General features: G+C 42.7%; 1 protein-coding gene across 1 annotated transcript in view; it reads left to right on the top strand.

Annotated features, from left to right (window-relative positions):
• The window catches only part of mlip (muscular LMNA-interacting protein), a 55776-nt gene that overhangs the window by 8848 nt on the left and 32792 nt on the right, over window positions 1-14136 (top strand). The window contains exons 3-8 of the mRNA XM_055635226.1: window positions 689-760; window positions 851-937; window positions 1038-1097; window positions 2941-2985; window positions 5972-6016; window positions 8100-8228. Of these exons, the coding sequence (XP_055491201.1) occupies window positions 689-760; window positions 851-937; window positions 1038-1097; window positions 2941-2985; window positions 5972-6016; window positions 8100-8228 (438 nt within the window). The remainder of the gene's footprint in view (window positions 1-688; window positions 761-850; window positions 938-1037; window positions 1098-2940; window positions 2986-5971; window positions 6017-8099; window positions 8229-14136) is intronic.

Here is a 14136-nt window from a genome sequence, read left to right as displayed (position 1 = left end):
CCACTCACTGGTAGTGGACCCACTGAGTGGATCGGTAAAGCTCTGCACTGGACTCTAAACTCACAACCCACTCACTCACTCACTCACCACCCACTCACTCACTCACTCACCACCCACTCACTCAGTGGCCACTGTCGCTGACCTTCACTGTCTTCCCGGTGCTACCGACGCTGCTGCTGCCGACCCGCATCCCTACTCCAGCCCCCCATGAGCCTCCACCAGCGGACTCCACCAGCCACCAGCGGGCCAGAGCGTCACGTCTCCCACTGGCCACCAGCGGGCCAGAGCGTCACCTCTCCACTGGCCACCAGCGGGCCAGAGCGTCACCTCTTCACTGGCCACCAGCGGGCCAGAGCATCACCTCACCACAGCATGTGGTCTCCACCAGTCTCTGTGGGCGTCCCTCTCCACAGCATGTGGTCCCCCCCCCCCAGTGCCCCCCCCCCCCTACAGGGAACATCAGTCGTTGCACTAAACATTATTCCCTCAACTTGATAGCCTACCACAGAACCCGCTAAATAGCCCACCCCACGGAATGTGTTAAGAGCTTGCTGTGGGTCGGATAAAATCTCGTGGTGTGCCGGATGTAGCCCGTGGGCCATAGTTTGGAGACCCCTGGTTTAGACCATCAAATGCAGGTGGTTGCTATAGGTGTTGTTAGTAAAGATGTCATATTTCCTTTCAATAGGCCATCGATGAAGCAGTCAGCGACTCGATGGAATCTGCAGCACAAAACACATCCGACGAAACCCAGTCACAAGTATGATTTATGGACACATTAATTCCATAGTTGGTTTTATGTTCAATGCTTGTGCGGTGATTGTGTATAACTTTGTTTCTGTTGATGCAGTTCCTTTTTGAGCCTGGCACTCTCAGGAAACAGTCTGAGGAACTGTATGCTACTATTGAGAAAGTACTGGAGGATCCATTGCCAAAGGTAATGAAAGAATTGAGTTGAGTAAACGTTTACTGCCCTTTCTCCCCACCAAATACACACGATTCTTAAACTATTTTCTTCTTATTCCTATCCCATCCAGCGCTGCACGAGTTCTTCTCTCAATTCCCCACAGAGGTCGTTGGATGCAGAAGGCCGCCAAGTACGTGAGTTATAGCGCATGATCAGCAGAACCTAACAAAATGCACAACAGCACCGCTTCCATTTACTGCAATATTGCTTTGATATGTTTGATTAATGAATTGGATTGAATTGTATTGAATACTTTATTGTCACTTGTGACAAATCACAGTGAAATTCTTTGCTTGCATACCCAAGGTATACAAATAGTCGCCCATAAAGAGCACTTACAAAGTTACAATTTCCCTCCCCTGTGCCAGTTCCCCCTTTGTTCTCCCCCCCTCCCCTTTCCCACCACACCGGGTCCTCCTTTGTACCTTCCCTCGGCAGCAGCGTCCTCACTTCCATGTGTCTGTCCTCGTCCGCCAATCGTTTGGGTGTCGGGGGTTACGGGGAGAAGGCAGGAGAATGGGGTTGAGAGGGAAAGATCGATCAGCCATGAATGAATGGCGGAGTAGACTTGATGGGCCGAATGGCTTAATTGTGCAAGTATCACTTAAGAACTTATGAGAAAAATAGTGAAGAAAACTGGCTCTGATTTTAAAAGTAGTTCCCGCTGTGATATGTGGGCATCAACCAACTCATGTGCTGATTGCTCGAATGTCAAAGTCACACTAATCTATCTCTGTAATGTCAAGTGCTCCACATTCTCACAACCTGATTCTTAATTCATCATAATTCTATGGTCGCTAAATATGAGTCATTGAGTTCTTGTGTCCTGTGGTATGGTATGACGAGCCGTTAGAAGTAATTGTTCCTTCTTCCGTTAATTTGGTGTTGTGATACAAAGACAGTGCAGTCCTGACCTCCCGCCTGACTCATAGGAAAACTTCGAACAATCTTTAATCGGGCTATATTGGACTTCAATGTTATGTCTTGCACTGAATGCTGCACCCGTTATTCTTTATCAGTGCACTGTGGACAGCTTGATTGTATATGTGTAGTCATGTATAGTCTTTTCTTTGACTGGATAACACGCAAACACCGTAACATCGTTTACCACCGTAACTCGGTACACATGACAATGATAATAATAAAGTAAAAGATGCATGATAAGTAATGATTTTGCATTACCAAGTCGATCCCAATAATGTCCCTCAGTCGCTGGGTCTTTCAGCTTGTATCTGCTACCCACGATGGACTGAAGTTCTACTCAATTCTGCGGGTGAGAAGCAGGCACAGTGACCATCCATTACTTTCTTCCCCTGAGTGTCAGCAACTACCACGCAGATCTGTTCTTGAATGTTCCCAACTGGTCCAAATCAAATCTATTCATCTTGTATGACATGTGGATTATTGAAGTTGTGATCTAAAATATCACACAGGCAGCCACAAGCCCATCCTGGATAATCCAATATCAATCCTTGCAGACAGAATTGACTGATTTCTTCAATTCCTTTTGCTGTCTGAATGTATCAGTGGTTTTGTTGGAATTACTTCACCATGACATTGCTTTTTAAATGCACAACTTTCCCATCTTAAAAATAAACAGCTAAACTTTAAACTGAAGCTGAATATGTTTAAGTCAATATGTTTAAGATGGAACTGCAGATGCTGGTTGGTTTACACCGAAGATAGACACAAAATACCGGATTGACACAGCGGGTCAGGCAGCATCTCTGGGGAAAAGGAATATGGGCTAGCTATTCCTTTTCTCCATAGTTAGCCCCTATTCCTTTTCTCCAGGGTTGCTGCCTGACCAGCTGATTGCCAAACTTAGTAAATTTCTTGTCCTATGCAATGAATATTCAAACCGACTTTGAAGTCACAGAGTAACAATTGAGAGATTCCCTTCAGTGTCATCTCCACCTTCACCATGCATTTCATCCATAAAATAACTATTGTATATATTTTTTCATTTTCAGCTTTTTAGTCCCACACCGAAATCAGCTGGAAGAGAAACCAAATATGTGAGTTTCTTTTTGATATGGTGTATGTTGAAAGTGTCAAATTTCCTGAAAATGTTAGAGGAAATGTGGAATGTTTCATGCTGTGAATAGATTCAATGTGGATTAGTTTTAGAGATACAGCACTTAAACAGGTCCTTCGGCCCACTGTGTCGGCACCGACACATTAACGCAATCCTACACATACCAGGGACAATTTACAAATACATCAAGCCAATTAACCTAAATACCTGTACATCTTTGGAGTGTGGGAGGAAACGGAAGATCTCGGAGAAAACTCACGGGGTCATGGGGAGAACGTACATACTCCCAACAGATAGCACCCATAGTCGGTCGGGATACAACCATGCGCCACCATGCCACCCTAGATTACATGTGTAGGAAGGAACTGCAGATGCAGGTTTACATCGAAGATGGACACAAAAAGTTGGAGTAACTCAGCGGGTCAGGCAGCATCTGAAGGCAGTCAAAAGACGGGTCTCGACCCAAAATAGCACCTATTCCTTTTTCTCCAGAGATGCTGCCTGTTCCATTGAGTTACTCGAGCTTTTTGTGACAATATAAATTACATCTGCTATTTTTTTAAACTTAGAACATAGAAATGAACAGGCCCATCAGCGAACACAATGCCAAGTTAAACATATCTCATCTGTCCGCATGTGATCCATATCCTCCATCTCCTGCATATCCATGTGCCTATCTCAAAGCCTCTTAAACATCACTATTGTATCTGCCTCCGCCAACACCCATGGCAGCATGTTCCAGGCACCCACCTCGGTGACAAAAACTTGTGTTGCATATCTCCTGTGAACTATGCCTCTCTCACCTGAAAGATATTTCCTTGAATATTTAAGAAAGAACTGCAGATGCTGGAAAAATCGAAGGCGAACAAAAAAGCTGGAGAAACTCAGTGGGCGAGGCAGCATCTATGGAGCGAAGGAATAGATGACGTTTCGTGTCAAGACCCTTCACAAAGGATCTTGACCCGAAACGTTGCCTATTCCTTCGCTCCATTGATGCTGCCTCACTTGCTGAATTTACCGATCATTTGCATTTATCTACAAGCGTGTAACCATTTTATTATGGTATGGATGATTTCTTGGGAATAGCACAGATTTTAATCAGCGGAATCTTTAGGACATATATAATTACCAACAAAAAGGCTGCTTTCAACCTAAACTGTAAACCAGCTGAATAACAACTATAAATTACTTGTTCTGACACTACGAAGCGTCATGGATGGGGTGAGAAAGGTGGAAAGGGGGGAGAGCCGCAGTACTTGTTGGATGCAGTGGGCAGGTATCATTATCATTATCATCCTTTATTGTCATCTTGCAAAGCAACAGTTGTACAGTGCAAAATGAGAAGATGTTTCCCAGGGAATACCGGAGCATCGCACATAAAAACTTAAAAATGTCACGCATAAAATAAAAACGATAAAAAAACAATCCAGTTCCTGATAAAACAGTATGAATAGTTTAAAAAAATGCAGGTAAAAACTGCAACATTAGAATACAAGTAAAAACAGTCATAAAATGTCCAGGGCAGCTGAATTAAGAGCCAGTGCCAGAGTTATTACTCAGTGCCAGTTATTAAATTGTCAGTGCAAAAGCAACAGAATCAGGTGGAGTGACTGTTTAGCAGCCTCACAGCCTGTGGAAGGAAGCTGTTTAGCAGTCTGGTTATCCGGGCTTTGATGCTGTGATGGCAGGGATCTCTTTCCTGATGGCAGGAGATCTAGATATGTGTGGAGGGGGTGCAGTCTGTCCTTTGCAATGCTCAGTGCTTTTTTCAGGCAGCGGCTCTGGAACAGTTCTTGTACCGAGGGTAGGGAGATGCCAATGATTCTCTCTGCTCCCCTCACTACCCTCTGCAGAGACTTCCTGTCTGAGCAGTTACAGTTGGAGTACCAACTGTAGAGATTTATTTTGATTTAATAATGGGAGAGAGGACTTATTTCCAGGGCCTTGGGTGCAAAATACAGTCCTTATCCTGGGTAAGTGCAATCATTATATATGAATTGAGATTTTGTTAGCTAAATCGCGACATAAATATACGTAAGGTAGAATTTTGAGCTTTAGCAAGGGAGCAAAGCAAGTAGCAAAGGACAAATGCCACTAAACACTCGACAAGGTTGCCCCGACATTGACATAAGAATTTGTCCAATGTTTAGTTCAATTGAAATTAAAATGGTGCACCCTTTTGCTGCAGAGTATTCATCTATGATTAATGCAGGAGTATAGATTCCTAGAGAGATTTGGACAGTGGCAGGCCCTTTGGCCCACTGAGTCAGTGTGGATCATCGACCACCCTTTTACACAAGTCCTACATTAATCCCATTTTATTTTCCCCACATTCCCAGGTTCCACCCTTCACCTCCGCAGCAGGGGTAATTTACAGCAGCAAATTAACTCATTGCCCCTTTGGCATCACATCTATGCCGAATACCATGCCAAGATCAACTAACCTCATCAGTCCACAAATGATCCATATCCCCCCATTTTCTGTATAAACTAGTGCCTATCTAAAAGCCTCTTAAATGCCCATGAAATATTCAATAATTGTGAGATGGAACCTTACATGTAGGGTAAGCCAGATGGTTCCTTTATTTTAGCATGTTTTTAAAACCCCAGACATGATTAATATCAAACATTAGAACAGCACAGCCCATTCTAATTACCCACTTGAGTTCTTAAACACTTACACCTTTGTGGTGTGGGTGATAAATCTGGAGGGAACCCGCGCGTTCACAGGGAAAACATGCTAAATTGCACACAGACAGCACCCGCGGTCACGATTGAACCTGGATCTCTGGCTCTGTGAGGTAGTGACTCTATTGGTTCTGCCACTGTGCCGCCTATCTGCCAGCAACTATTTGATTTATGGTATTAAAGTTATTTGCTTCAGCAATACCTGTTTAAATCCTGTGTAGATTGTTGTTCTTAAATAAGTATGGCTTCATTGTGTAATTTTTATATTTCTTTTACAGGCGAATCTCCATCTGCCATCATATGAGTACACAGAGAACAGAGCTGTAAGTATCTCCAGAGATGCTGAAACATAGAAACATAGAAATTAGGTGCAGGAGTAGGCCATTCGGCCCTTCGAGTCTGCACCGCCATTCAATATGATCATGGCTGATCATCCAACTCAGTATCCCGTACCTGCCTTCTCTCCATACCCTCTGATCCCCTTAGCCACAAGGGCCACATCTAACTCCTTCTTAAATATAGCCAATGAACTGGCCTCAACTACCCTCTGTGGCAGAGAGTTCCAGAGATTCACTACTCTCTGGTGAAAACAATTCTTCTCATCTCGGTTTTAAAGGATTTTCCCCCTTATCCTTAAGCTGTGACCCCTTGTCCTGGACTTCCCTAACATCGGGAACAATCTTCCTGCATCTAGCCTGTCCAACCCCTTAAGAATTTTGTAAGTTTCTATAAGATCCCCTCTCAATCTCCTAAATTCTAGAGAGTATAAACCAACAATGAAATTCTATCCAGTCTTTCTTCATAAGACAGTCCTGACATCCCAGGAATCAGTCTGGTGAACCTTCTCTGCACTCCCTCTATGGCAATAATGTCCTGGCCAGTTTTTTTCCCAGATATACGCAGCAGGTCAGCCTTGTATCACAACCATTCAATAGCCAAAGTCCAATGTCCACAATGGGGTTGAGGTGAATCAGATAATATCTAGCTTCTGGAAGCCTGATAACAAAGGGGAGGAAGCTGTTCCTGAGTCTACTGGTGCGCGCTTTCAAATGAACAGATAGCTTCCCTCTAATTCACGAGAATATATCAAACTAAAAATTGAAATGGGATCAGAAGAAGGGTCCTGACCTGAAATGTCCCTTATTAATGTTCTCCTGAGATGCTGCCTGGCCCGCTGAGTTAATCCAGCACACTGTGTCTCCTTTGTAAATCAGCATCTGCTGATCCTTGTTTCTGCATTCTTCTGAAATATTGGGATGTTTTTTTGAACTCCAATTTAAAAAGATTAAACCAGCTTCATTCCACCTGCCAATCAGCTGCTCCCAAGCCACTAAATTACAAATTAGCTTGATGATCTTGTTGGAGGAGGAAAGAAAAGCATCCAACAAGATGAAATAATTATTGAATCATTATCTTTTAATACATGCATATTGGTTCGTCATCTTTTGGGAAAACTTCTAAAATTGTACCATTACAAGGAACTTCAAAGCATCATTGATTTATGGGTTGTCAATTAGCACTTTAAAATTGATGAATTGTGAAGATTACTTGGGATAATTGAAATACCAAACTAAAACAATCAATTAAAACATGCCAGTTAATTAATCAGTGCACAGTGATGCTAACACAGTTTAACACCCAAGTGATACTCAAGTGACACACATTGATTAATACCTCGTTGAATCATGTTGAGTGGCTGAACGTTGTAAGAAAATAATATTATTTTATGACAACCCCCTCCCTTTATTCCTATTCACATACCTAAAGAAGCTTTTACTATCTTCCTTTATATTCTTGGCTAACCTTCATACCTTATCTTTTCCCCCCATTTTGATCTCATGTTTAATAGTTTAGCTTGATTATGTTGTCCTTTGTCTTGGAATTGTTGTCCTGTAGATCTAGGAAGTAGATTTATCGGAACAACCTTTGTATATGATTGGGATTTTTTTCCCCGAAAGTGGTAGTTGAAGCCTCTGTTAAAATAGAACAATACTTTTGTCTAGTTCACTTTACAGGTTTCAGAGTGGAAACAGGCTCTTTGGCCCACTGAGTCCATGCCAACCAACAATCGCCCATACATTAGTTTTATCCTATACACTAGGGACAATTTTACAGAAGCCAATCGACCTACAAATCTGCATGTCTTTAGGATGTGGGAGGAAACCAGAGCACCAGGGGGAAACCCAGGGTAACCCTTCCGTAACAGGGAAAACATGCAAACTCTGTACAAGACAGCAATCAGGTTGAAACCTGTGCCTCTCACTCTACTGCTGTGCTACTAATAACTGTCCTAACAATTCAAATATGAAACCACAGTGGTTATTCTGGTAATTATTACCACATTCAATTACCCTTTAGAAAGCATTTGTACATTGGTGTTGTGTGTTTACTCACCTTTAAATCTAGACAAGACCTGGTGTAATTCGTCCAGTTACTGTAATGCAGAAGCAACCTGCAGTGCCCAAGAAGGAAGCCAAATGCCCCAATCGTTTCACGCAACATACCGATGAAATCGATGACACTGAATTCAAAGAGGTAAGTGCCTTATATCAGATTAACACTAGCTGCATAGAACGAACCATCATCAACTGATTTGCCATTTGAAGATGTAAAATATTGATGGAAATCTGCCTGCTTTTCACTTCCCATCACACATCTGCTAAAGTAATTTAATCTGGTTGGAGCCAGGTGGTTATATGGATTACAAGGTTGATGGAGTTATTCACTCAGCAGTAATACTTTTGAACTCAGTCAACTGTGTTATTACATTGCCCTTTTCATAGCCAATTCTTGCCGTTAAACTGTCATCATCTCAAAGTAGGCATGGAAGCACTTACATCTGTAATTTTGCTATTGCAAATTTGTAATTGCGCTAACTTTGTTCTTGGTAGTTTAGAAACTCAGCACAAAACTGTATTGCCCAAAACGCTTCAAGGAATGTGCTACTGAATGGACAGTGCAACCCAATTTAATTGGTGATAGAATTAAAGAAATCCTGTGATCAAAGCTATCGATGTGTAATGATAGCTTTGCGAAAGGGCTCTGTGCTGAATATAAAATGATCCTGGTAGTTTTTAATTAACATTGACGGTAGTCTCTTCTGTGCAGGCTTATGCTCTTTGAGAATACCCTTGTGGCAAAAAAACTTGTACGGCCAAAAGGTGACAAGTTGAATACAAAATGTAACACTTCAAATTTGTCAGGGTCATTTGTCGTTCTATAACTTCTCCAAAATACCTATACATTATTAAAGGTTTGCAGCATTTCCAAGTGAGTTACTTGGCAGCAAGTAGTGCTTTCTAAAGACCAGTATAAAATGCACATACGAATGTTGTCTCATTCTTAGGATGGAAAACTTGCTGCAGCCAAATGCTTTCCCAGATGAACCTCTTGGAAAACTACTTCTCTCTGGAGCTTGGTGGTGGCAAGAGGGATGGAAGAGAGAAAACAAGAGCACGCCTCTTTGATAATCATTAAACACAATAAGGATACATGTGTATGTCTACACTTGTAGCTCCTTTGCACTTCGGATGTATACAATGTTAATTGAATCGGCTCTGGTACATGGAACATAGAACAGTATAGTACAGGTATAGACCCATCAGTCCACACTGCCAGTGCCGAATATGATACCAAGCCCAACTCTTACCTGCCTCCACATAATCCATATATCCATGTGCCTATCCAAAAGTCTCTTAAATGCCACTATTGTATCTGCCTCCACCACCACCCTTGGCAGCACTTTCCAGGTACTCACCACCCTCTGTAAAAAAATAATTGTCACGCACATCTTTATATTTTGCCCCTCTCATTTTAAAGATGCCAATATTTGATATTTCCATCCTGGTAAAGAGGTTCTGACTGTCGACCCTGTCTATGTCTCTCATAATTTCATATACTTCTATCAGGTCTCCCCTTAACCTTTGACGTTTCAAAGAACTCTGATACTTTGACGTGTGTACTATTCAATGTACTTATGTGCAATGGACCAAATTAGTGTGGTCATTTCAATTTATCATTTCAATTTGCTTTCCAAATTGGATTTTCTTGACAATCTTTGTGCTGCACTATAATTTCTTCACCCTGCGAATTCCAGACAATAACTTAATAATTGATTTTTAAATAATATTCGCACTTTGCTTTTGACCTGGTAAAATTACTTTGTGAAGAAATCTCAGCTCCAGAATGTAACTGTGTACTTTCTTTGTTTGCAGTGTCCCTCCATTTGTTTTACTGTCCGTTTTCCTTCAACAGTGGCTCTTCCCACTCTCTGCCATCCTAACGTCTGTCTCACACCCCACTGCGTGCAATGAAACTTACCGGAACATGCCGTGCTCACAGGACATATCCCAGTCCATTCCTCTATCTCTCTCACCCGTCACTTGCCTAACCTCTGGATCACGCATTTGCTTCTCTCCCATTGCCCCATGTAATTACTATATGACCTCTAACCTCTCTCGCAGCCTTCACTCCCTATATATTAAGGTGAGATGCTTATTAATAATTCTTTCTTAAGCATTCTTATGTTGTTCTCTCATAGTTTTGCTGCATGAATATTGTTAAGGTGGGGAATAACACATACCACTAATACCCGCAGCTGTGCCAGATAATACATTTAAATGTCCTCGTTCTTTGACAAATGAACGTTGATATGGAATATTTCACTTTTTATTAAGTGGTGGTTGAATTTTCAATCAAAGATGGAAAAGGGAGATTTTCCTCTGTATATTAGGTTTGAATTTGAGATTGAGTTTGGGTTTAGTTTATTGTCACGTGTACAGAGGTAGTGACAAGGTTTTGTTGCCTGCTAACCAGTCAGCAGAAAGACAATACATGATTACAATCGTGCCATTCATTGTGTACAGATACACGACAAAGGGTCAGAGTATAGTGAAACATCTTCCCAATTTGAAGTGCTTGAAATATGACCACATTGAAGCAAGAGCCAAGAGTCAAGAGTGTTTTATTGCCATGTGTACCGACAAATGGAACAATCAAATTCTTACTTGTAGCAGCGTAACAAGCCTGTAAATACGATAAGCATAGATAATATGTAATAAACAGTAATTCAATTAATTAATAATCCCAATACACGTGCAAAATAGACCCAAGACTGTTCACAGTCAAATTCTTACTTGTAGCAGCGTAACAAGCCTGTAAATACGATAAGCATAGTTCTTAAACATGGTGGTCTGCATCTGCAGTTTAGCATTGTCAATTAACTTAATAATCCCCCCTACACATGTGTTGAAAATAAATGGGACAATTCGTGTATTTACACAGGCTACATACCAGCTTAACTGGCTGGCCCAATTTCACAAAGGCTTATTGTGACCCTTGTTCGCCATAGTTCGGAGGTGGAGTGTTGTGCAGTCTTCAAGAACAGTCTATTCTTCTTTGTTGGAAAGATAATTGTTCTTAAACATGGAGGTCTGCTTGTCCCAGGACAGTTTAGCACTGTCAGACTGTACTGGCTTCACACTTTCTTTCAGATTCCCGTCAGCTTGCATTTGTTCCTTTTTGCCTTCCATCTCAACTGACATGGGTTGAGGAAACGGGAACACCTGGAAATCCCATGGGAAAAAATGTCATTTTAAACTAAATGAAAGAAACCTTGCAGGTTACTTTTACATTTGTTCCCCTTAAACTATAAACTTTTATACTTCTCTATCCTGAAACTAGTTTTATACTCTATCCTAAAAGAAAATACTTCATTTCACAAAGGCTTATTGTCATTTGGACCCCGTTGAGGTCCAAACGAAATGTTGTTTCTGAAGCCATACATTACAAAACGTAAAAGATTCACAATGATTTACACAAACTATCCTTCACATCGCTATGATGGAAGGCACAAAATTATCTCTCCATTGAACTCCCCCCCCCCCCCCCGATTGAGTCTAAGTCAAAGCTTGTGCCCCGCGGACATTAATACCATTAATTCCAAGGTTCGCGCACCGGGTCTTGGTGTTATGTGGGCAACACCTATTCCATTCCCGCAGATTCCAAGCCCGCAGGGCATGCTTGCATTTCCGTTCCTTTTGCTCTTCAGCTCGCAACTCGGGCGGGAGAAGTCGCCGGAGCCCCGAAAAGCGATCTCCCAACCAGGGACCCGCGGACTTCTGATTGTTGCCGGAAACGCCAGAACACCTGGAGTAAACCCACGGGTCGGGTCACAGAGATAGCACAGCTTCAAACTCCACGGACTCGGCCAGCTCAAACATTTGAGTAGGATTTTTCCGTGATGGAAATGTCTATTTTAAACTGTTGGAGGCCGATCCACCTTGCAGGTTACTTTTTACATTTGTTCCCGACAAGAAAACTTGGGTCTCCTTTTATAAGATTCTATCCTGAAACCCCCCCCCCCCCCCCCCCCCCATCCCCGACTCCTCTATCCTACAAGAAAAGACAAAAAAAATAAAAAAGACTATGACCATCCAATTTATTTTTGCCCCCCAAGATTTTATAGATTTCTTGCCTCTCTGTGTGACCAGAAACCTTGAATGCTAGCAGTGACCACTGGCTGACGAGTAGGGTCTGGAGACAAGAGAGAACAAAGATGAGGCATTCGCAGTTCTGGGCAGATGCGTGCTCTAGTAATGGGAACTTTGGCTGATAGTTCAGAGACGCCAGCACTACCTTTACAATGCCCAGTGCTACGCTGCCAATCTTCATCACACACAGCACAGGTTCTGAACTTGGGACTGGCTGCTTGCCTGGCATTTCGGATGCCACTAAGTGTGGCTGATGCCAGAGACAGTATTTCTGCTAGTCTCACTGCCATGTGCATTGGTTTTGTTTACTGGGCCATTGATGTACGTGCATTTTTTTTTCATTCTGACTTTTACGGTGATTTAAAAGTAATTATTTTACTATCGATTTTTCAGATGATGCTTTACTTTGTTATTTTTCCAAGTCAGTGACAGATTGCAAGTATTTTAGAAATATAGGTATTGTGACATTGACAAAACCATTATTACACCTCTCAATTACAGCTTGCAGTTTCCAAACTGAAGCGTACCACTAGAATCTGCTTTGTAACCTTGAGAATATATGTGATAACACACTGTAGAATTCAGCATCATAGATCCACACCACATATCGCAAAACAACTTTCCCACTACTATTAAAATATAGAACAACATATGCACAACAACAGCCCCTTCGGCCCACGATGTTGGTACTGAACATGATGCCAAAGCTGCCTGCAAATAATCTATATCCCTCCATTCCCTGCATATCCATACACCTATACAAAATACTCTTAAATGACACTGTCGTATCTGCCTCATCCACCAGCCCCCCGCAGTGTGTTCTAGGCACTCACCACCCTCTGCCTCTCACTGTGGCTTATACCCTCTCCTCTGCACCCTCTCCAATGCCTCCATTTCCATCCTGGAATGGGGTGACAAGAACTGCAGGGTTTGCAGTAATTGTTTGCATGCTCTGCATGCTTTCTCTTTGTAATGCTGCAAAAATGTGTTAAACAACATGAATTGTAATCTGGATGACCAATAAGGATCTGGAGAGTTGTTGCCCAGGGGCTATGGTGTCAGTCACGGCCAGGAAAGGCACTGGCAGTCGGCAATGGCAATGTTGTTGCTGGATTGAAGTACCAGTGACCACTGGTTTCAGTGTCAATGACCTGGCAACTCACTAGGCACTGGCATTGTGTTTGCATTGACTGTTCAGTTTATTACTGGACACTAGCACTGGCGACCTTGTTCATGTCCAATGTTATCACTAGCCACAGACGATGGCATCAGTCGATGCCTATGGATGTCACTGGCTCCTGGAACTGGGATCAGTGACGATTGGCAGGAAAGCCAATGGATAGTGGATTTGAGCAATGGAGGCCCAGAATATCAGCCACTGGGCAACGGAGATGTCTTGGCGACAATGGGGATGCCTCTGGCTGGTAATGCTTGCGGCTGCTGGCATTAAGTTGAATGGTGGTCGATGTCCATTGGTACTGTTGTTGGCATGGATGCTCTGTATCAACGCTCTCCACTGGCACTGCAAGCCATCTTGATGTCCACAAATGTTACTGTCCACTTTAACTGTGGTCAGTGGTAATAGAGTCATAGGCATAGACACTGGCAATGCCTCACTGGCTTGCAGTGCCAACAGCCACTGGGCATTAGGCTCAGTCATGTTCACTGTGTCTGGCAACGACCACTGGTGATGGAAATGATGGCCACTCACACTGTAGACAATGTCACTGGTCTGGAAGGTCACTGATCACTGGGCACTTACATCAGGGTCAGAGTGATGGCCTGATGAAAAGGATGCAGCTCCATTGTTAAGGCCGCATTAGGAATATTGCAGCAGTTCTGGTTGCCCCATTACAGGAAATATATAGAGGCTTTGAAGAGGGTGCAGAGGAGATTTACAAGAATGCTGCCTGGATTAGAGGGTTTCAGCTATATGGAGAGGTTGGATAGAC

This window comes from Leucoraja erinacea, chromosome 5 (genome assembly GCF_028641065.1).
Source record: "Leucoraja erinacea ecotype New England chromosome 5, Leri_hhj_1, whole genome shotgun sequence".
Lineage (NCBI taxonomy): Eukaryota > Metazoa > Chordata > Chondrichthyes > Rajiformes > Rajidae > Leucoraja > Leucoraja erinaceus.
Note: the sequence above shows the minus strand (reverse complement) of the source record. Positions and strands in the feature narration are given on the sequence as shown.